Raw genomic sequence first — 25,186 nt, forward strand, 5'->3', positions numbered from 1 at the left:
AAAATCCTCACCGACAATTAGCGGGATTGTTGTCCACGGCGACCGGATGCTGTCTTAGGCATTTGCACACGCGTAGAACATTCCTACCGAACGTACACTGCGGACCATAACTATAGCACCATCCATATTTTTAAGTTTGTCTATCGAGTATGAGTTGACTGTTGAGTTGACAATTGAGTTGATACGAGGTAGACTGTTGTATGCCAACATAATCTTTGTATTAGCTTTAGTTAAGATAACTCTGTCTTCTACTCATCCTCCGTCAAATTCCAGCAGCAAACATTTCAAATTTCTGCCTTCGATAACTGATGATTTCATCCTGACTAGTCATCCCAGACCTCGACCTCGCTACCTCTCCTTTGTCCGACCACTAAACTTAAGATAATTCCTATCCTTCCATTTTCTATCTTTTCCGAATCTATAAAGCCCACTACTTTTCCCTTTGAATCAGAGAATTGTCCGAACCGTTTCAATACGAGGATCTATAGCCCATACCATCCGTAAATTGCGTATATCTTTGTTAACTTCGTTCGATTTCGCTCGACGTTGTACTTGTTAAATAATCATAAAGTAACGAATCAAGCGGAACACAACAACTCATACGAATTAAATGTGTCAGGACCATCGATATTGAATTCGCTTCATCTGAAAATGTGCAGAAACCGATACAGGATGATCGAATTACTCAAAGTCCTAGAAAATGCTTCAGAATCTATAATTAACTTGCGTTTTCCAATTTCTATGAATGTTGTATCATACTCTAATCGTACTCTAATATAATAACTTTATTTCATTTTAAAAAACTCGCTTATTTATATTAATACCATAGGTAGCAACTTGAAAGAGATTCATAATTCATACTGAAAGTTTTGAAACGTTTAACAATATTGGTGGTACTGTAGTTACGCTTCTCAGTGTAGGTATTCCCCTCGATTATGCACACACGTGCCACAGGACCGTGCGTTGACTCCGAAACGCTCACCGATTCTAGAATATAATGCCCACTGAGCCCCTCTCGCAGGACGTGTCCCGCTGAAGGCACGTATGGCGTACGGTGAAACGCCCGATAGAATCTTCACCGTCGCCACACTCTTCGAACTCGGTTTCCTCCTCGTCGATTCGGGCCCGTGGACCCCGTCGAGAAAAGCGCACGTCCGCCGCATGTCCGCTAGAATCCAGCTGCGGAAATTGCGAACCGTTCGCGGTTAGTTGTCGCGCGCGAAGCGACCAATTTTTAGATCTTGGATAGCCTCGAGTAACGTTTATATCCAATCCAAATTCGATCGTTTTCCTCGTAACCGAGAGTACCGTACAGAGGTATAAATGTAGACAAACAGCATCGCCATGAAACTAGGAATCTTGATAACGTTACACGAAATTCGTCATCGTACGAAGTCTTAATCTCACGGATTTATTTAGTGGTCGCAGGATATCAAGAACCATCAAGCGACGCGTAATAAAACTTCGAGGTTAGAATTTCTCCTAGGACTCGTGCATTTTGTTTTTATCGTCTCCGCTCGAGTGGCGCGCTCGATCAATTTATCTGCGTCGAAAGCACCGCGACTCCCAGACGTCGGACATCTCCCATCCGAACGTTTCAGCTCGTTAATCAGAGATTTATGCAAGAATAACATCACACTTGGACGTATCGAATATCGGAGCTGAAAAACCGCGAGAAATGAATCATTGGACTTAAACGCGAAGAAGCTAACAAGAAGACTCGTATACGTCTCTTTTGGAAATACTTTCTTTTTTTTCGAACCGTGGTATCGTTTCCTGGAAAGTTTATCAGGCATCCGGCGATCGTATTAAGCGCGTCACGAGGTACTAAGAATAGAAACGCGTCGGACATATCCGTCACGTATGACTGCGGTAACGGTTGTGTCGCGCAGCTACTTCACGTGGCTGTCAGCTGATGGAAAACTAACGACTCCAACGTGTCAGCAATTACTGAAAAGTACACGTTTACACGAGGAACGACTAGCTTCCTGTCGTCATCAAAACGATCCTTGAGTCGCTTTGCTTCCTTATTTTCCTCGGTGTACATTCTAACGCATCTTCCACCTGATTTCGATCGACTAAAATAATGTTAGATTCCTACTTATTTCAATGTTCGATTTCTACTACAATTCGGTACTTGGAAACTAAATTATCGCTGCGTAAGGATTCAGAAGGTGGTGGAAATAAGGGGAAGGATCAATGAGAATCGTTGAATGTTAAGGAGTCGGGCGTATTATTCGGAGTTAGTGAATAAGGGTACAAGGATCGGATGCGTAGTATGGTGTATGGACGGATGATTAGGTTTGAAACTTAAAAATATTTACTTATCCCATGAAGATAAAACTACTGACTAACCTAAAGTAATGAAGATTCCAGTACAGATGGTACAGTACAGAAGGTACAGATTAGCCTAAGCGATATCCAACACCTTCCTCCTTAAGATTGAAGGGTAACCGACAGTAATTAGTATAAATTACATACGTAAATTTTTAATTCTTAAAGGTATTAGTTAACCTAGGACGGTATTCAACAATAATTAAGAATTCTCACATTCTGCCTAAACGTCCCACGTAATCGTACATCGCACGAGCAAATGAATCCCCCTCGATCGTTCAAAAATGGAGCTTCGTTTGCAAATTAACCTGGGTGTTCTCCGGTCACCACCAACCATCGTAACGTCGAATGCAAATCTTGATCGACGAGCTTTCGAGACGCTCCGGAATCTTCCAGTACACCGAATACAAGATCGCGATGGATCGAGAAACGAACGGAGCAACCGGCGGTAATCTCGAAGATTCTACCGGTTTATTATCATCGTAGCGAGTTTTCTCTTCGCTAGGTTTCCTGTCGCCCTCTCCCTTCCGCCGGGCGTATTTTTATGGAAATAACGCGATCGTAGATTGCGGTACCGTACGGAAAAGCCGTTCTTTTTATGCATACGCTTCACCTTGCGCGGCCAAGTCGATGTGGGCCATTCCAAAGTGGTTCAGCCTGTATAATCATCAGCGAATTAACGTCCTGAAAAATCGAGGCCGACGTTGACAGCATCGCGACACGGTCACCGGGTGTGTCCCTGACGTATCGAACGCTAATCCACCTCGCCGTGTACAGTTTAACTCCGCCGGACGCGGTGTTCATTATGACACGCGTTGGCCTTAATAACCGCCATCAAGGGCGCGTTTGCACGTTAGAAAACTCATTTTCCCCCTGGCACTGGTGGCCTATCGCGTAAGAAATTTCTTAACTCAATCCCCTCGCGTCGTTAAGGTATAATAATATTTACTCTAGCGGCCCCTAGGGTCTTCTTATTTTTTGTCCGGTTATTTATTTATTTAACGACCTTCTTCCCCGGGGCGAAGAGGACAAAACGTAGGTTCGCGTGATAAATTCGTTTCAAATCAAGACGAGCATCGACTGATTCCGTGCGTGATGGAGCCGCTTTGAATAGATGCTTTATCCTGGAAGAACTTGTTCCTCGTGTAGGGCTGGAGGGGTTGTCGAATTAAAAAGGCTCCATGCTGCCAAGTGGCAACGCGTAGATTCCTTACACTCGAATAGTGACCCGAGATGTATAGGAGCAACAAAATTTTACCGAGTTGTGTCAGGCAATTTAATTGATTCGTATAAAAGAGTAAAATATTTATTTTACTAGGATCCGAATGAAAACTACCACCCGTTAGAGCAGCCGGCGCAAAGTGTCCGTCGACTTTCCTAACCGCGGGTGTATCCGCTTTAAACGACGTCACATTAAGGAAACCTGTCGAGGGTGGCTGTAGAAGAGAGCGAAGATAATTGCGTTCCGCCGATAGTGGCTGGGGGTTAATTGCATCGAGGATATGCATTCTGTTATCTTAATAATAACCCTTAAGTACACGCGCGACGATCCACGGACGGGTCCGTTTGAAAGAATCGCAACGATTTCCTGCAATATCGTTGGCTGATGAGATAACGATGTACCGTTGGCCAGTGATAAGCTGGACTAGCCCGACCACGGTTCCCCAGCTTTTCCGCCTGTATCTATCTACAATACATAGACTACATCGTAATGATACGTCCGGCTTCGATGGCGTTCTCTCGCGATTGGGATACGTTTTCCAAACTGAATAGGATTATGGTCTCCTAACGGTATCCACCAACGGGCAAACACTTTTTCTTGCTAATCATTCAATGTTTATTTTGTTCGTCCGGATAACGATAATTTCTGCCGCGAGCAACCGGGATGTAATTGCAGACCTCCGAGCAACGCGGAAAGTTCACGGCTCGAATCCCTGTTATTAGACGCTCTATTGCCATCGATTGGTACGTGCAAGTCGTGCAACACGCGAATTTTTCTATAATAATTCGCCACCCGGAAGGCGAAGGCGTGTCCTTGCCCGTAACAGACTTTCCGATACGTTTCTGTCGCTTTCTTTTGTAAGATCAGAAATTTGTCATGAACTTGGCGTCGAGACGCTACCGCGTCTCTGGATTAAGGAATTCAGGATGGAATCTATAGGGCGCAGAAAAATAGCGACAATACAAGTGTAAAAGATTGCTATTGTCGGGATACTTTTATTCTTTTTGGGCGTGGTTGTTAAGGAGGAACAGATTTAACGGTTTCACGTGATTTATTCGGATCGTTATTTACTCGCAGAACGTTACTGCTATATCGTATTTGGCATACCGTAGACACACGAGTGTCGCGAGCAAAAAAACGTAGGAGCTCGTGTCGTCGCGCTCTCGCACTTTCAGCGCGCAAATCAAATCATTAGCGACTACATTATATTCAGTAAGCTCTTGCCTCCATGCAAGTCGGTACAGTTCTGACCTCCGTCAGAAAGCACAGTGGTGAGGACACCCCTGACGTCAGGCCCTTCGTTCACAAAAGTTCTCTGTCCTAAAACCTCCTTTAAGAAGGGGAATGCGCAGAAACTAAACACACGGCCCGCTTCGGGCGTTTGTCTAGCACGAGTATCCTAATGCTGTCTCGAATATTCTAACACTTTGTATCGAGGAAGCCAAGATCCTCGTCAGGTCCTGAAAGTTCCGAATTGCGACGAATAGCGTCGGTAATTTAAAAATTTTACGTTCTCGATCGTGGACGCCAGGTCTGAAAGGGTTAATCTAACAGTCTCTCTATCCAAACTTCCGAGATTCGGATTCAACAAACATCTCGTCTCATCGATAACACGCTTAACGTTAACCTTCGTCGCGAAAACGAAGTTGCGAGCCACCTCGTCGACAACGTCGTCGTTCAAACATGCCCCTCTACGTAGCAAAATGTTCCTCGGCGTGTTTTGTAGCAGCCCGTTCGATAGAATGGGAGGATTAATGACGCGGCTACAACGTTACGCAAATAATCGGTATAACGCCATAGTCGCGGGGAGCACCGACCCGACAAAGTTGCCATTAGGCGCGATGACAAGACTCCTTCGTTCCCTCGGCGTGGCAGACGGAAATGAAAGACCGACGCCTAATGTCGAGATGACCGTGCAGAAATATCGAGGAGGGCCATTTCATTTTTAACGATACGGGCGCTTAATAAGACGCTCGCCGGTCGGCGCTTGAAAATTTCGCCGCGACTAAAAGCCAATTACCGCGGGAAAAAGGGCCAGCTTGGACAATGTTACAATCTGTTCACCTGTACGCTCATCAACGGGGCGTTAATCTGTAATGACGATCTTCCCGATCGGTGATGCGGTGATTGATGGCGACGCTGATCGACGCCGTCGACAATGCTTCCCCATCGGACTTAGGCGGTGAATAATGAACGCGGCGATGCCTTCCTCGGTACGTACAACGACGATGATAATACGGGAACGTATCGGAATAATAGTCGGACTGTTCCACGGCACTAAGCGTGTCAAACATTATTGTGGAAAGTGATTTGCAATTATAATTTATCCTGTTCCTTCAATGATACGTTCCTCCATTGAGCAACCGCGGTATCTCTCTTCATCGATGTTCCCTAACGATTCCATGCGCACCGTTGGCTAAGTTACGGGTGCCTCGAGGAGCTCTCATCGGGTGTTAATAATTCACTACTGGATCGCGTTCAAGAGTAATTTATCTCGCGAGGGAAGCGCGGCGACACTCACCTTGGGTTTTTTAATCAGGTTCTTTTTTGACAGAAGTACGGAATAGGTCTGATTTTGGAATAAAATCCAAATACGGATCATCTTTACTGTCTGTTTATCGTAGAGAAACTTGTGCATTTAAGGAGACTGTTGAATTATATACATACATGTATCGGATATAAAGTTTTCAGAAACATATGAATTCCTTAGCTTATTTCAACAGCCTATAACAACGTATTAGACACGTGGTAAGGAATTCGAGTCGAACATGAAAAGTACGAGTCAGACACGTGATATAATTAAATCTAATTATTTTTCTGAATACCTATCTCTTGAATTATTTAGTTAAGGAGACCCACAGCAATACATCTTTACCGTTTGAGGTGTATTGCATAATACAAGTTACGAGGCCAATTAACAATCCCAGCGTGCAACCCTACGTTAGCCACACGTAGGTGCGTTCACGAACACACATCCCCATTAACAAAAATTGTCCAAAACAACAACTATCCTCGGCCGAAACAAGCCTCTCAGCCCTCGGCTCGTAACAAACTCTTTCCTCGGAACGTTTCCGAAGCCTAGCTCCAGTTGGAAACGTCTCCACCGGCGGGAGTAATCACTGCAAGCTCATTAACGCCCTTGACGAAGGCCAAGCGGAATCCCTCGCGTGCGTGTCCATTGAATATCTCGCAATAGCGATATTGCGGCGGGTCAGTACACCTTGTAAACACGGAACGCGTTCACCGAGGCCCCCTCTAAGCTCGCAAGAAGTGAGTGGCAGGATGAATGCGGCTGATTACATTCAAGAGGCTTTTTCAGCCGGGCGTGCAGCACGCCGGTATAATAACGCGGCGAGCCTCGGCCATGGTCCAGCGGACGTTGCGTATCCGTGCCATTGTGCGGCCTTTATTCCTTCGCGTTTTCATGGGGGCTCGCGACGCGTGGACGGTATCTAAGTACCGGTGTTATATGATCGGTCCTTTGCCTCGAGATATGGAAGCTGTAAAGAGCGGCAAGACCGCGCCGTTGCGTTTCACTGCCGCATTATAAATCGCGCTCAGGCTCTAATTGCGCCCGCTATCTCCCTCGCTCCGTCTTCCTATTGTCCTTAATTACAAATTGATGACCTCGAATTTCGACGATACCGATACCACGGTCGGGAACGCCGGCGTTGTTTAAGCTGCTCGATTATTTCGAAGCACTCCTGGGAAGAGGAACTTCGAGATTCCCCTGATCTTAAAACATTTTTTTTACGAACGTTGCTATTGGAATATTTGTGACTCTGTTTAGGTATTTTTCAAATATTTTTACTACTTCTTACTCACCATGAGTACTTAAACCTTATTTAAATTAAATGATAGGTTTAACGTTAACCGTAGTTGTACATACATTTACTTTTTCACTTATTTTATACAGGGTGTTTGGTAACTGATGGTACAAGCGATAGGGGGTGATTTTACATGAAGAAATAAGTCGAAAATATAGAATAAAAGTTTGTTGTTCGTGTGTGGCTTTGTTTTCGATAAAATCGACTTTGAATTTTCGCCGAGTACGGGTGCACTTGATCATGTCTCGTTATAACGAATCTCTCTGTAGTGACACGATTAATACCCATTGATATCAATTTCAATTTTGATTTATTTTAAACGAAACAATTCATCCATCAAGAAAATCGCGCTCCGTGGTTTATTATTCAAATATTTTTGAACGAACATTCCTCTAGTGATTCAAAGAACAAAAACTGCATCTCTATTTTTGGAGGCGAGCACGAGGAAGGGGGATTGCAACCTGTGACACTGTCCCCGAGTCGCGATTTATGCGCGTATGGCACCGCGTCGCGTTGAACATAAAGGTCGATCGTTAAACCGAGTAACGCGTGTCTCGAGCCTACGTAGGTTACCCACGTTTTCGCGTCGCGTGAATACGTTCGCATGCTCGTAAATCGGGCCACGTAAGCGCGGTATAAGTTAGTGCAGCGGCTCTTCACCGTGGCCGAACGCACGGAAGGGAAACCCGGAGGAGCTTCGATACGTATCGAGCAAGCCTCGAACCTCGAGGCTGCGATCCCCGATTGCAGGGATTGTCACGAGTCGAAACGTTTCGTCGACTTTGTGTTTCCACGTGTTTGCCCCGGGCAGTTGCGTGGTTAAAGGGTACTCTTTCCGACGCATTCGACATGAATTTCGAAAATTTAGTAGGTTCGTTTGTGTATTTTTTTAAATGTCCAAAATATATTTATTTACGCCGTAGCCGACAGTGTTTTTTACATGTATGCAAAATTTCAACTCGAACAATTTAAAACACACTCGTGAGAAAACGTTTGAGAAAAGAATCTTTGTATTTCCTCCTTCGATCCCTTAAGCTCTGGCACTCGACGCGATGTTTCGTTGCACAGCGAATGTCTAAGGTTAGGACCGCGGAGCGTGTAATCCGTCATGATTCCGATGGGAGAAAAATGCGTCGACGTTGCGCCGTTAGGTGGTTATTAATGAAGGCGCATCGGCGTTGTGAGCGCGGCGACGCTGCGCCGGCGATAACGATGTCTCCGTTCCCGGGTCGGTCGGTTATTCGTGTTTGATTAGAAATATCTCAATGGCTCCCAAGGGAATTACAGATCGTTCTGGTCGTAGTTAAGTGGCTGCCAGTCTAGGACTACGAACGCGGGAGTGAACGGTGACCCCTCGTTCGATCAGGTGCTCTGGGTGCTTTTAAGCGGCTAATGGTGATTTATCGAGGACCGTCGACCGGTGTGTTTGTTTCTTCCTTACCTATTGGCGCACGATCATTACGAAGTCACAATTAAACGACGCCGCCGGGACACCTTTCCGCCGCGAGCCTCGATGAGCGCGCGAACTCTATCACCGAGGAAAGTCGACGAGCACGATCTATCCACCTAATGCGTAACGTGAATTGTACTGCATGGAATTCCTGGGTAGCTGTACAGGCGAGCACCGGCGATAGGTACCTCATCGATCGACGCTGTCCGTTGACGAGGAAACGTAGACCAATTCCAGACGTCCACGACGCTGTAGATGCCGTGGTTTACTAGATTCGCCCGAAACTTCTCGCGCGATACGAGAGCTCGAGTTTGGCCAGATATCGAAGTCGTACACCGCTTTAAGAAAGCTAGAACGCTTAGGTGCTGCGTGTCCAATTCAAAAGATTCAGACCTGCAGATTAAAGCTAGAACTAGCGTCCATCCAGGGATCTGAAGACGAGTACTAGGATACTATGCAGATTCAAGCTGGTCCTCGAGGAATATATAAACTCTGACGCCAAAGAAAACACCAATATGAGTCTAACCATCGGATCCCTAAACGCGTAACTGCGTGGAATTCTTGGGTAGCAGTAGAGACGTACGATAAGGTAGAAGCGGTATCGATTGACACTACGGTTCTATTGACGAGGCCTGAAAGACCAATTCCAGGCGTCCACGGCATTGTAGACGCCGCGTTCTATTATTACCTCGTGAACGGTGCATGATCACCGGGTTATGGACGCTTTTACGACCGTGTCAGTAATGCCATCTCTCATGCGCGATCGCGAATCGAAACCACCGACGAACGATGGGACATGATCGTCCATGGCGCTCCCAAGCCTTTAGGGGGCACATTTTCTTTTAGTTGGAAAATAGACATTTTTGGTTTATCATTTAAAAAGAGTACTTCTTATCGAGGGTTGATCGGGGATCCCTTCGTGTAGCTGCCGCGTCTATCGAGAATCGGTTTGCCCAGATGGCGGTTGGCAATCAAAGGAGCGAGTCCTGCGGGTTCGCACGGGAGAAGCAGCCGTGGACCGATCAGGACCAAGGATCTTTTTCGAGGATGTGTCTTTGCACCTTTCGCGACACTCGGTGACGTGCAGCAGATCGAAAACGGTCAACCGAGCCCGCGACTAACAAGCACGCGAACGACGACGACTATCGAGCGATCCGACACGAGTGACAGTTCTAAGTACGCGTAGTCGGCTGTTCTCTGTGGTCTTCGGGTTGGAGCTTGTGTTAGACGCGTGGAAGAAATAACCTGAGAGAAAGCAAGCTGAGAGGGAGTAGAGTCGAAAGGGGTGTTCCTTTAAACACATTAAAGTTGAGAAGAAATTCCTTCAGACCGACTAAAGCTGAGAAGAGATTTCTTTAGACACGTTAAAGTTGAAAGAGGACTCCTTCAGACAGATTAAAGCTGAAAGACGATTCCTTTAAACACATTAAAGCTGAAAGACGATTCCTTTAAACACATTAAAGCTGAAAGACGATTAAAGTTGAAAGGAGATTTCTTCAGACAGATTAAAGCTGAGAGGGGATTCCATTAGAAAGAATAGAGTTGAAAGGAAATTTCTTGATGAATTGCGTAGCGATGCGAGAGCTATTATAATTATCCTCTAGTTGTATAGTGAAAAGGCACAGTGTTCCTCGGACTTGAGAGGTTCTAGGGTTTAGCACTAAAAGTCAACGCGCTCCTATTATATCATCCCTCAAAAAGCCATCTTTTTAACCTACTTGCGTCATACAATGGAACCTCTAGTAATAAACAAATACTGCCAAATAGTACTCCCAAAATAGTAGGACTCCCAACGGACAAGGTACGGCCCAAGGTAAACAAGCTATAAAATGTCTCGGAAAATTTCTAACTCGAAGCAATACAAGTCTCGTAAAAATTTCAGCTTCTTGTATCGTTACCCATTAATGTAATATCCCCAGGACCTGCCGCGAGTTCCGCTGGTACTCGGGGACGTTTCCTCTTCGCCGCCGTGTCGAACACCTCCGCTCTTCCCACGTTCCCATCGGTCGATCGTAAATTGGCCCAGCGTCGTTTCCCTCCGGAAAGGCGTCGACCGCAAGATTTACGACCGCCTGCCGACCGTCTAGATTTTAGCGCGACAGTCCGACACCTTTTTCTGCTCCTTTTCATTCGGCTCGCAAGGGAAAAAGTCCCTCGAAGTCTCGCATATCGCACTCGGCTCCTTAATTAGGACATCTAATATCGCATTAGAGATAGCCATCGGGCTATCGGGCTTAATTAACGCTCCTGGACACACGTGCGCTCCTCAACGTCCCCCAAAACTCGTCCCTTTTCGGTTTTCTCGTTCGCCATAGGAAATAACGCCTCGTTCCAGGCTGAAAACGTCGGTTTCTCTTCTTAATTCAATTAAGGCGGCGCCAGTGTTCGAAACGATTCCTTATTATCCGTTCCACGGGTAGTCGGGGCTGAATACTTTGCTGGATTCCGCCTGGATTTGCGTTCTCCTCGGTGCTCGTTTCATTTTGCTGGCTTCTACCTTGAACGTGAACTTAGTGACCGCTTCAAGGTGATTGTAAAGGGATTCTTTATGAAAGGGAGTCGAGGGTTGGCACTTGTGCACACTGAGAACAAAGAAAGCAAAAGTTCGGAGGTCTCCATAGGAATCGAGTGATATTTTCAAAATTCAATGGTATACTTTGTAACGAACGCGTTTACAAAAAGCAGAAAAGATTCTAACCAATTTTTTCGGGGAACCCGATGCTCCTTTGGCAAGTGGGAAGAATTCATTCGATACCTCTGTGCTAAAATAATAACTTAAACTTCGACTTTGTATCTCTCGGAATACGAATATTTAAGTCCTCGAGAATTTAAATCCTCGAAACCTTGTTAAGGTGTAACCTGGTTGCGTGCCGTCTCTAAAAACAAACGGAATTTCCGTCATCAACGAAACCCACGTTAATTCTCCGTCGAGATCCCACAAGCGGGCAGGAAATGGACTAGTTAACCCCGAGCTAGTTTTTCGTTGATGCGCGCATCAATAAGGGGATTCTGTCCCTGGAGGATGCTCGATGCGAAGAGGAATAGCCAGGGGATGGCCTTCTAAGTCGCTTCGTGGATCATTAACGGTGTCGGCCGGCAGAAAGTTCGCGAAGCGCGTTTACCTCGGGAGCAAAGAATGATTTCCGGCCCATGAGACGAGCGGCTAACGAACCGCGATATCCGGTGTCCAGACATGCCCGTATCCGTTTACCATCCGAACACGGAGGGTGGTCAGCTGTTGCGCCTCCTCTCCGTCGTGTAACATGCTCGCTGCCACGATCCTGCGTGTACCGAGGTATCGTTTTCTGATAGGTGAACGATTCCCTTCGGACAAGGTTCAGGGGACCATCCCGAAGGCTACGTGTTGCCAGTGATTCGGGACCGATAGAATCTCGTTGCTCGTTTCGAAAATTCCTCGCGAGCTTCTCATCGGCCAACTAAGCCAACTAGTAACACCATGGACATCATCGATTGCTTCGACGTTGTATTTTTATTCTATTACTACAGAAAGAGAAATTTAAACGAATATGCAATGTGCACATCATCGTTGATATTTTATGTACAGTTTCGTACGTTTCCTCATTTGTCATGAATGCATGAAGATGGTCAGTGTACTTATTATAGTATTTCTAGAATGGTTAACAATTTCAATGTTTGAACACGGACATGTCCGAGGGTTTGGTACATTTTTATTGTTGTATTTTTCGATCCAACTTTTCTGGATCCAGTAGACTTCGCAAAAGAATATTCAGAGAGCATTGGAAATGGTAATGGAGCAATTTATCTCTTCATTGTTGAGGGAGATCCAAGTGACTCGAGATGCTTAAAAATAAAAATGAACCACAAGCTTCCACTCTTTTCCAGTTTTCGGCGTGATCCTCTTTCGCAAGCGATCGTCGAATAGGTCCCAACGATACGGGAACCCTAAGCACCAGGCCATGGGCGCGCATCGCTCGATAAAACGTGGTCTACGCATAAAATGATTATGTTATCTACAACGCTGTGTATCGCATGCATTACCTTAACGACGCAATAAATTCTGCCATTGACTTATACGTGGTTCGGTCGTAAGTACCGTGGCATAATGAACGAAGATGACGTTGCCCAATAAATTATAACGTCAACCTATTAAATATCATTACCAATGCGGAAGTAACGCGCGCACGTTCCCTCGGGCGCGATTCGAATTTTTCCACGGTGCGCCAATTCAATTGAACGGCGGCGCGTTAGCTTAGCGAATATTACTCAATTAAAACGATTTAGTTACACGGCCACGGCCGGTGTCGCATTTCTTCTTGTCACGCGACGCATTTTGTTCCCTTCTTCGTGGCACCATGCATTCCACCGTTCGAAGGTCAACGAAACGTTTCATCTTGACGAGACCTGACGGGGCCTCTGCGTTTCGGATCGTTGATTTCACGTCCCGTTGCTCTCTCTCTCTCTCTCTCTCTCTCTCTCTCTCTCTCTCTCTCTCTCGGGGGTATTTCAATCTCGCGCCATCAAGAACGTCGCGAGACATTTCGACTACCCCTGGCCAGTTCTCGTTTTGGGGTATACCGTTGGAAGAACAGTTTTAATGTCTCGTAATAAATCCTTCCCCGCCTTATTATAGTCGCCTCCTGGCCTTGTCCCGCGGTGAACAATCGAACCTGTCTCTTGCTGAAATTTATCCACTCTTCAATCTTCCACGAATGTTTCCTCGATGTTTTCAAATTGGCTAGACGATGTAGGGAGCACCGGGGTTAATTAGGAACGTTTCTGATTTCATTTTACATCGATTACCCATTCTTATCTTACTTCACTTGTTCCTATCGAGATCCAACTTTTCTCTAGTTACAGTAAACTTCCAATTCTCGCATATTCTTTAGATCAAGGTGTTATAAAAATACTCGGAATAAAATTTCGTGGGCCTGGTTGGTGGAGTACGAGGAGATCGCTTCAGAGAGGGACGTTGATAAATGAAATCATCCGGGGCCCTCGCTCGGCTCGAACGAGTTCGCCTCTTTTCTAACGCGAGTTGAACCGTTTACCCAAGGTCACTCAAGGTCATCGAGACATACGAAATCATCTCGTAAGCAGACATGATCGTTCGTTCGAGGCGAATGGTCTGGATGACCTTCGACTTGGAGGTCGCTTCGTTCTCCGGTTCCCGATCCCGACTGACTATCCCCGACGCGTTCTCAGAATAGGCCTTAAAGGCGCGCGATGCTCCTTGTAATAATAAACGCAAGCCGGCATTAGTAAAAAGCTGTTAACCTTGACACATCCTTTACCAATAATCTTCGATCGAGCATATTTTCCAGGATTCGTCGAGTAATCGATTAACGCTCGGCGCGCCGTGTAAAGGCTACGATTCTCTTTTGCCGCGAAACTCGCAAAAACTCCATTACGTTCGATACATCGGCCCCGATGTAGCTTAATTAAAACGATTTATTCGCGTTAAAATTGTTTCCAGCCCGTGTCGAACGGGCACGAGGCGCCGAGATGCATGACTGACGCATTCGAGATGCTGCGGCGAAGATACCAAGAGCAAAAGGTAGACACGCGATCGGGCCCTGTTGCAACCGCTGCCTGGGCAGGACGATTTAACGCGAAACAATCAGAAACGATATCGCTCGACCGCATTACGACTGCCATTATTCCACGCCCGAGCAGGCCCTGCTCGATCCACGTGCTTATTGTTCCACTCGATTCGACGCTGCGTTTCGTAGATCCATCGTGGCATTGCTGTCGATCGATCGCGTTAAAAACAAATTCCTACAGTTTGATGACGTATTTCGCGCGACACGGTCGGCTTTGTAGACGTTAGAGTCACAAGTACACCGATGATAATTCATGCATCATGGGAAAATATGGGAAAATGTACGATGGTGTGCGGAAATTCAAAAAGATACGAGACGCGAATAATAAAATACGCGTGCCATTGTCTAAAGGATAAAAGATACTCTCGTTTAAATTTCATTTCGTCATCTACGTTTGTAGAAACGTGAATTTCCGTAAAGCTCGGCAGACCAATCGTAAGAAAATACGCGAACCTTATCGGGAATGTTAGACCCGTATTGGCTTCAAACGCTGTTTATTTGACAATGGGATTGCCGTTAGTATTTGAAACACGGAAGCTCTTTAAATGCAGGTAACAGGTTTACGGCAGGCATTTCGTGTGCACGCGTGTCGCGGCTGAAAATATTGATCGGTAGATCGGTATAATTTAATTATCGTTGTTAATCTGTTTTGCGGAACGGTGATTGCGCGTATGCAAATGGGAGCACTTAGAAGAAGAAGCGATTCTCTAAAAATAGTACAAGTATAGAAGGTTGAACGAAGAATGAAAGCAACTGAAAGTTACCGAACAGAAAGCCCAATATATCCCGGAGATATATTTCCTTTCTTACTCGAAAGGATCGAAGAACGCGTCGAGGTGTTTCAGAGGTTCGAGCCGAGGAGAATTTTTCCAGCGCGGCTCGGGAAAGTTCGTCGGAGCGATTTCGTCGCAAAAAGTCGGCCGACGTAGAACTTACACGCGCGTCTCGTAAACGGTTGTTTTCTCATTGAACGTTCGACTCGCCTCGCGAACAACAATCAACCGCAGGGACCCTGTTACTCCACGGATCCAGTTTTTCGTGGACGTTACCTCCATCACGGTTTAACGATCGAGGCATGCCATCCCCGAGTCGTATACACGCGCGAGGAAAAACGCGGTACCCCGGCACGATGCGTTTTCCTTTCCGCTCGCGAACCAACGGCCCAGCAGGGCGATCGCTCAGGTAGATCTGACAGCCGGCAAAAAGGCTCGTCTGTAAAAGGTTTCCAGGCTATCTTATTAACTTTATTTTAATTTCGTTCGGAATAATTGACGGTGATCGACGTTCGCAAAAATACGCGACTCCGTCTCGTTTCTAGTCGCTAGCGGAAAATCGAAGACCCTCGTTATTTGTAAAGACGGGTGTCGAGAATCGAAAGGGAGCAAGATCCCTTGTATGAATGTAAATCGAAATGGTGGAACGAGATTTTCTCCTGGCAGGCTTGGGTTCCGAGAGAATCGAGTTCGAAAATTAGCGGGGCACGCGATCGAGAACTTGGTCTATTTGGTCCCGTTTTTACTCGCGTCGGTGCTTGTAAATACCGATGATGGTATGGTATTATCTGTTTTCAACTATTAGAAAATAGGGATCGATGGAAAACAGATAATACCATACCATCATCGCTATTTACAAACTTAAACACAAGGAGAACCAACGAGAAATTGACGGACACGTTACACGCGCACTTAACGGCACGTCGGCTCCAAGACTTTCCAGAATCGATTTTCGAAAAAATCTAATCTTGTATCGAAAATCGTATCGCAGTATATGGATTCGTTTTTACAGAGGACAAACGTTAACTATCCTAATCTCCTGGACTATATTCTTCTTGACTAGAGACCTAGGTTGCAGTGATTCGTTCTTAATCTACAGTGGGTGTAGAAAGTATTCGTACACCGATCAATTTCCAAAAAACTGTGTCAAATTATAATTTATTAACTTATTCTTTATAAACAATGGCAATCTACATGTTCTGGGAAATCTCTAGAATAGATAGATTACAAAAAAATAGCTACTTATGTAAGTTGCGAAATTAACAAGATAAAAACAATTAATCGATAGAAATATTGAAGTAATAAGTATTCGCACAACTGTTTAAAAGTACTTGACTGGAAATTTGATGTTTTCTAATTCGCACGGACCAATAAACTAATGTGTTTACGTTACAAACTCTGCTGTAAATGGTTCGTCATAAGAATCGTACAAATACTTATTGCTTCTATACTTTTACCCACTTTTCGCATTTTTTTGTTAATTTCACAAATTAACTAGTAAATGTTGTTTAGGGCTATATCTATCTTAGATCATTGATTATAAAAAGGAAGTTAAGAAACTACGATTTCACACAAAAGTTTGTTGGGAAATTTGATCGGTGTACGAATACATTCTACACCCACTGTAGATATTAATTTAATACTCCCTCTGTCCATGCTTTCGGAGTGACGCAATCTCTGCTGGTTCACACGAGGGCCCCTCGGTCGATTTCTGAGTGGCAGCGATCGATCGTGATGCATTGCGGTGGTCAGGAATCGGCGATTGTGTCCCAGGAGAGAGAGAGAGCGGAGAAAAGGAGAGCGCACTGGAGAACGGGAAAGAGGCGGCGTGGCGTCCTTGCCCGCAGCTCCGAACTGGTTATGTCAAACAGCCGGTTGGTGTGTTGGCCTAACCTGCTTTCAGCCCTCCCATCCACGGTGGACACGCGGACTTGGCAGGGTGCCCTGCTCGCCTCTAAATGCCAGTTTTTTCCTGCCCACTTCCGGCATAGCGATCGAGCCATCCATCAAGGCGTCGGATTACGTCTCCGGTGTCTCTACGTCCAAATTCCGTCCTTTTTTGCTGGTCGAACCTCGATCGGGACATCGAAGTTCCTCTGATCGCGAATTTACTTACGCGGGAACACCTTGTCGAACTATCGATAGGAACATTCGTAAAGAACGAGAAACATTTGGTGGAAAACGCTATATTATACCACGCGTATAATTAAATATCATTCATAATTTTCCAATACACATAAACAACTGTAAAAATAGCAATTTCCTCGTCCTCCTCGACGAACGTCCGAGCCCCGTAAGTGGCGTAATGTGCCGCAACGATGGCAAGTAGATAGAGTCGATGTCGATCGGCCTATAGGGCTCGCGCGTCGCGTCGGTTCGATAGGGAGTCGATGAATGGCGAAACGACCAACGTGCTTATTGCTCGAGCGTGCTGAATAATTTATTACACCTTGACCGTAGCGCTGGTAATACGTTACGATACATTATTACCGCGTGGCTAAGAAAAGGCGTAATTGACGTGGGCCTGGCAGCGAATAAAGAAAATCCTTCCCCACCGCGTGCCCTACCGAATTTCGCCCAACGTTTTCGGCGTTTCCGCGGTCGATTAATACGCGGGAACCGGTCGCGCCCGAGCTTATTAAGTTCGAGCCGCAGGTAATATGGTTAATTAGATGCTATAAACTTTGAACCCGCATTTGCATAAGCTACCGTATCGCGGCATTAATCTGTTATTTATGCGCGACAAATAGGATAAACCGAGCCGGGGCTCGAGTTCTCGAACCGCTGCCGTATTCGCTGCCGCTGTTCCACATAATTAGCGATACTAATTAATGGCTGTATCCGAGGTAATTATGCTGAACAAAACACGGCTTGGCTCAGTAGACTCCGAAAAGGCTCTTCGTGCGCGTGGGACGAATACCGATGCATCCCCTCGTGGACCTTGTTTCGAATTACGCGGGCGTCAAGTTCTTTTTCGAACGCCGAAAAATAAATAACCACGGGGGAGTTACGAATAGATAGTCGGTTTTGCTTCTTTTTACCTTTGCTAACGGTGGCAAAAAAATAAGGGAATCCGGAATTCTTAAGAATTCCCTGTTGCGGGGATTCCTGCGAATTCTTGTGCACGGCGCTTAATTAAGCGCAGTATTTTATCCTCGTTGGGCAAGAAATTGACAAGAATCTACGAGCGAAACGATAATTGCCTTACCTGTACGCCTTTTTCTAGACCGAGGTAAAGGAGGCTAGGGGTAGAAGTATCAGGTTGTAGATTTCTTTTTTTTTTTGTTTCTTGAGAGATTGAGTAACAATATTCATTTTTCTGTGCTTGCTTAGATTTATTTGGTCTTCTTCTTTCAGTAAATGATAGGCTCTGTTTAGGTTCTGTGCAGACTATGACAACTAAAAATAAAGACTTAAGAAGGAATGTCGATACATTGACATCGCATTTATGCAGTAGAATATTAGTTCAAGCTACACAAAAATAAAAAGGAATAACAATTCCCAATTTCGAAGAAGAATAAAATAATCATCGAAGAAGATTGAAAAGAGGCAAACCTACTCTCTGTCGCAGCTCCCTCGTAGAAGGACCATTACCCACGATTATCGGGAGCGATGTAAATCATTTTTGCGCATTTATGCGCAACAGCACGGTAACAAATGGTACACAGCGCAGTCTGTGTTTTCCATTCGTCCGTACATGCGCGTATCCAATGCGTTGCGCAATTATGTAGAGTCCCGACGACTTTCTCATCCCCCTCTCGCTCTATCCCGTACCTTGTCGTATGGTAATAGTCATTGTAAATGGTAATCCCGTAGTGTCCACTGACACGTGATTACCTGACTTTTTCTACCTACCGTTGCGCACCGTATGGTCGTTGATCAAATTATTACAGGGAAGTCTTTAAACAGACGATTTTTTGCGTTATCGTAATATTTTTCTAACGAAGCATACCGACCGCGAGCAAATATAATAAAATAAAAAGAACGACTAAGCACCCGTACAAAAATAATAATAATTCTCCTGTCGTGGGAACCGAACTTTTCGAACAAAGCTGAACCCGCGAAATAGCGAACTGTGCACCCGCCGAACGAGTCGTGCTCTCGTCTAGAGAGGTCTAGACGACTTCTTTGAGGTTGACGGATACGTCCCGACGGGCTCGTTCCATCGGACTTTCAGATGACGAGGTCGATGAAAATTTATCGAACGTACGAAACGGGAAAGGCTGGACTAATCCTTGTAACCCATTCGTATCGCATAAGAGTCTGCCCAGCGTGGATAGCTTTACGGATGATTTTTACTTTTCTAACACGCGATATAACTCGGCGTTACAGAGGTTGTGGCGCAATGGACAGGCAATGATTCAGTCAGTGAGTGATTTAGAATGTTCGTGGTGAGACGTAGGTACTAGCCACGGTACACGCTGGTAACGATGCAGCGATCGAACTTTATCTTCGAAATCTTTTATGGCTCATTGTTATTTACCGTCAACGCTCCATCGGGTAAATATGATGGGTGGGCCCTTACATAGCTAACTTTCTTGTCTTAGACAGTATGGCGTGGTAAATAGGACATTGATATACGAGATTCAGTTTCTGTTGTCGAACCTTTAAGAGATGTAGTAAGTGTTTTTATTTGGCATCTCTATAAGATTTGAATATTCATGGTGAATATACCGAATATAATACGAAGGTTGAGTACAGATCGATATTTATCCTAATATATCTTCATAAATCGGAATTTCAGTTATTAATTTTGGTTGAGAATATTAATCAATGAATCTAATTTACTTTGTATACGCTTCCATTTGACACAATTGCAGATGCATTCATATATGATTTGCGATTTCAACACGCAATTCAGCACGATAAACTAGCAATACGAGTATCGAAAGTCTAACAAACCAACAATCTAGAAACGAAACGTCTGTAATTTAGTCTTCGAGCGTCCCTTTCGCAGAAATTTGCATTTTACACTAATAGGGCGATGGAAGACTCAAAAGCCAGCATTTCGGAGTATAAAACTGGAATCAATGACGCGGAATCCAGATGATGCAGAGTTGGTACTATCGATCCGTTACGCTAGTTTACCGTTCGTATCTTCTATTTACGATCCAAACGGGATCTGTTTTCCGCGGGTTTCTCGCCGTGCTATGAAAGGGTCGTAAATTGCGAAATCATTTACAATTTAAGATTATGATTTCACGTTGTTCGCGGAGCAATTTAGAACCGACGGTCGTTGACAAGCCTCCGAGGGTGGCGTAAAATCCACCAGGTTGATGGCTGCGGGCCGATACTCGCGTTGCCCCGGTAGGAAGATCGCCTGTCGTTACCTATTAGTCAAGGAAAGCTCGTAATTATTAGCGGACGACTGGTAGCCATTAGCGTTAAGGAAATATCCCATCTGACACTCGGCGCGTTACGCCTCGGGCGTGATGGGTTACGCTTCGGGGATGTTCAATTACTCGTCGGTCGTTGGGAATTTTGATATCCAGGGCCTAATTAACCGGCAACCGAGTAATCGTAATTTATAACACCAACTTGTTACTCTATCGCGACGTTTTAATTAGTCGTTTTCGATCGAGGATTAATTAATAAGTGCAACTCTAATTTCGGCGTATTTGTCGTTTGCAGGTAGACGGTCGTCGACTAATTAGAAGATGTTCGCCAGGCTGTGCAGGCAGGCTCCGAATGGTGAGCTTCTAATCGTCGTTCAATTGTACACGGTGTCCCGTAACCGGTGGTGCAACCGTGTAGGGGGTGATTCTACGTAAAATATTGAATCGAAAATGTAGAATCAAATTTTTTTCATACGATGCTTCATTTTTTAAAAGAATCAGTTTGAAAATTTCGTTCGAAAAGGTGTCCAGTATCCAGATACGATGGGCCGATCAAATATAAACGAGACTTTTGTTTCTGATCGCGTAAACTTAAAGGGACCGGGTGACTCCTTCTACAGTGTATTGTTTAGGATTTCAGGAGTGTGGAGAGCATGGCATTGTTGAGTTCAGACAAGTTTGACAGTAACATTCACAATGTCAGAGCAACAAGTCCACGTTTCAGTTGCGCAACGCAAAAGAATGCATTTCCAAAACAGGAGATTATGTTGAAAAGTGATACGTGCTTGGATATTTTATTACACTGAATAAAAGTATTTTCAAAATAAAGTCTCGTTTATGTTTGATCCGCCCTCGTATTTATGAACAAGGGTGTACATGCGCTTTCGCGTTTTGCATCCGTTTTTCCAACCTCGTCCTTACCTCTCCAAGTAGATAGAAACTTTGTGCCGTTTATGCAAACGAAAAACAGACAAACTCGTCAGTTTACACCGTCCGCTGTCTCCCCCCCCCGAAGAAAAATCGTGGACACTCGCGTCCAAACCCAACCCAGCATCGGACGTTGTAATTAATACGAGGAAGAGACTCGTTGCTCGGTGGCCCGTCGCTGTGAACTTAGTCAGAGACAATGGGGGACTCGTACGATATATCACTGCCGCCTGCGCATCCCTCTTATAGGTTACATATACCGGTCCTTAACGTTAAGGCGCGCCAGGAGACGATCCGCCGTGATTTACGGTCGGCTACGGGCTCCCGATTGTTGACTTTCCCGACTTATAATAAATAGAAACGTGTCCCAGCTATCCCTTTACGGGACGCAGGCCTGACGATGATGATTCCTTCCCTTGAAATGACGACTCCCTTAAAAGGAGAGCCGGTTCCTTCGCATTGCTCGAGTCTACTTTTTACGAATGCCAGCCATTTTAATACAGTCATGCCCCGGTCTCTCGACTTACGGCGCTTCGAACTTATGGGCAATTTCAATTGGTCGCTCGAAAAAAAAAAAACAAAAAAAGAAACACGCTACGTCAACATCCACAGAAGGTCTCTAACAGCGTCTGTAATCACGTGTAATGGTTAACGAATAATCGCGATTAGCTCTGATACCGCAAACGTTGTTTACGGTTATCCATCAGTTAATTGCAGCCAATTATTACAAATATAGTAGCAAGGAGGACGCAATTGTGATTTCTTGCTACGAAGCTCTACCGATCGAGAAGTCTATCTAAATGTTCAGCAAGAGTAACCCTGTAATTTCTTTACACTTGTTTTTCTTTAAATTGATCAGTTAGGATATGTTTGAACCCCTACAAAACAATCGAATGCTTCTACTTGCCACCATTTTGGAGTTACCACCCTAGGTTCAACTCTGATTTCTTGCATCCTACCTCTACTCATCGAGAAGTCTATCTAAATCTTCGGCAAGAGTAACCCTCTAATTTCTTCACACCTCTACGTTTTTTAAAAATTCGGCTGTATGTTCAATTCCCGTGTTACAAAACAAACGAATGCTTCTACTTGTCACCATTTTCGAGTTCTCGCGCTCCCCTCGGTATCTACAGTTTGACGTAACTCCACAACCATTTCTCATTGGTGGATCGAACTCGGTTAATTCCCAAGCATGTTTTTCAGCCGAAGGTCGACGATGATAGATCCGGAATTCCGGGGTTGGAGCGTCTCGGGTAGCAGTCGTGGACGATCTTGAGTTACAAGGCAGCCCGTTACTTCCGGGTTGCGCGGAAAGGCAGGCCCTTTAGGTAGTAGCCACGAACAGCTTGTTGAACACGCCTTAACCCCGGCGACCTTGGCTTTGCGGTCTGGTCTAGCCAGACCCACCGGTTATTAATACGAATGAAGAGGAATCCGCATAAGGCATCCTCTCGCGGCCGAAGACGCGCCATCCTCATGAATCTCGGCGTCGAGCGTAACTCTGCGCTTGACTGATTTGACGTTCCACGGCTGCTTTCGAGCCATCGTCTTCCCCTTTCCCCGTGTACCGCGGGAATGCCGTTTTTTCGGCTCCGTGAGAGAACGAAGCTCGAGAGCGTGCGCGAGACGCCTCGAGAAACGACTACCCGATTACGGAGGGGACGATTACACCTTTCCGCGACGTATCAGTTTTTATCGATCGCTGTCGTACCCCTTGGCTCCGTTTCAGCGGGACCTCTCAATCCCGAGTCAGTCCGAAGACGCGCACTCGTGGGCGCCAGAAACGGTAGCCCCCTGTCGCGGGCAATGCGTGGATGGAAATGAGACATTAAAACCTCGTGGCTTGACGGGCCGTAATGGAGTTATTACGCCGATAGATGAAGCGGTGGGATGCCAAGAACGGGGCGGGACGAGGGGATGGGAGCAAGAGAGAAAAGTGGCATTCCTACGAAACGCCGAAGCCTCGATAGTCGGGACCACGAGCATTAAATAGCCTGGTCGGCGTATCCCCGAGTGAAATGACTTCGTTAATGGATCCAGGATCGGCTAGGAACTACCACGATCGTTGCCTCGGCTTTAACTACAAACTGCCAAGGATAACGGAGGCCAGTTTTCCATTCCGGCGGAACATTCGAAGACGTTGCTCCTGTATCGTATTAGAAACGGTACCTGCCGGCCCCGTAATTCTGTACATAGCAAACCCGTCTCGTTTATGCGAGCTTCGCTTGATACGTCAGGATTCATTAGCCACGACCGCCGCGACGGTGGATCGAGTTTTACGACGAACGACCCTTATCGTCTCTATTTGCGCGCACGTTCGACTCCATAAAGCGTATCTTCGGCCAGCATCGCCACGAGGCTACCGGAACCTTCGGGAAAAGTAGCGTTTTAAACTACGGGGTGCGATTAAGACGGTCGCGGCCAAGGCAATTAAGGGACACGTGGACGTCCAATGGTCTCATCGATCTTGGAAATTGATTCAGCGGAGGGACGCGAATTTTACTACTGTGCGGGAGAACCGATACTTGGAAATTTCGTAAATATCTCAGACTTCACTTTTCGAGCTCTTGCTTTGTCTAGGCGGAGACTTTCGTAGGTCCTTTTCAAGCTTTCTTTTTCATCCTTCCATAGGCTCGTCCAAATTAACCCATTCACTGCCAACTACGAGATATCTCGTGGTAGATGTATGTACCGAAACTACCGACTACGAGATACGGTCAGTCCCATAAATATTGTCCTCTGTGTCTATTAAAAAAGTTTGACGAAATTTAGTTATAGTTTTGATATTATCAAATTGCATTATAAATGTTAAGGTTATATGAAATTTGTGATATGAAACACACCTGTTATATCTCGCTATTCTCTTTATTTTTGTATATATATTTATTTTTTTATTTATATATATATATATATATATGTACGTATATATACACACATACACACAATATAAGCAAATGTGAATCAAAAATGAAAAATATACCAAAAATTAATCTATATAAAGAAAAACTGAAAATTCTTATATCTCGCAGCCACGTTCTCGTATTTCGCTCGCTCTTTATACTCTCTCTGAAAAACATGTACCGACGATTCTTGTCGGTTGGTTACAGCCCGCGCTCACCTTCCGATGTGTTACATGTCGGATACGCGTACACCGATACCTACAGGCGAGCGTCAAGGCGCCAACTTTAACAATAAATATGTATATGGATAACCTTACACATGTACAGTTAGCCCTTTAAATATTCGTATCCTATATGTCCATCGAAGAAATTTGTTTAAATTGAATGGTAGCTTCGATGTTTCCAAGTGTACGTTTGTATAAATATCCTAATGTGTTAAATTCAAATTTTTTTAGCTCAAATGTGATAATGAATCATCCTCCAACCATCAATTTCTTAGAATCATCGAGCATGATTTGCACCCTCCCTAAATTATTAATCGTGGAATCTTATCTTCAAAGCTGCCGTTGATATCGAACCAACTTGCCTGGATTCCAGCAGAAAGCCGCCAACACGTTGTCCCGCGAACGCGAATCAGGGATATTCGAGGAAAGCAATCCCCGAGAAGTCTCGTCGTCGCAAGAAAAGATTCACGGGCTGTTAAGGCGATGGTCGCGCGTTCTTGCAGGCTGGCAGCTCTTCTATTAAGGCAGGTCGCGAATGCGCTGTAAATCAACGGGCCACGGGTGTAAAAGTCCCTGCCCCCGCCAAGTTATTGCGCCACGTCGCGTGTAAT

At 45.3% G+C, this 25,186-nt stretch overlaps 1 protein-coding gene across 4 annotated transcripts in view; it reads left to right on the forward strand.

The window, feature by feature from the left end:
- LOC128892051 (uncharacterized) overlaps positions 1-25,186 on the forward strand; it is an 86,185-nt gene that overhangs the window by 16,049 nt on the left and 44,950 nt on the right. Inside the window, exon 3 of one of the 4 annotated variants that reach the window (XM_054152126.1) lies at positions 20,820-20,879. The exons of the other annotated variants lie outside the window; for them this stretch is intronic. Within the exon in view, the coding sequence (XP_054008101.1) occupies positions 20,846-20,879 (34 nt within the window). The 5' untranslated portion in view covers positions 20,820-20,845. The remainder of the gene's footprint in view (positions 1-20,819; positions 20,880-25,186) is intronic. 4 annotated transcript variants of the gene reach the window in all.

The sequence above is a fragment of the Hylaeus anthracinus genome, unplaced genomic scaffold, assembly GCF_026225885.1.
Source record: "Hylaeus anthracinus isolate JK02 unplaced genomic scaffold, UHH_iyHylAnth1.0_haploid 12002, whole genome shotgun sequence".
Taxonomy (NCBI): Eukaryota; Metazoa; Arthropoda; class Insecta; order Hymenoptera; family Colletidae; genus Hylaeus; species Hylaeus anthracinus.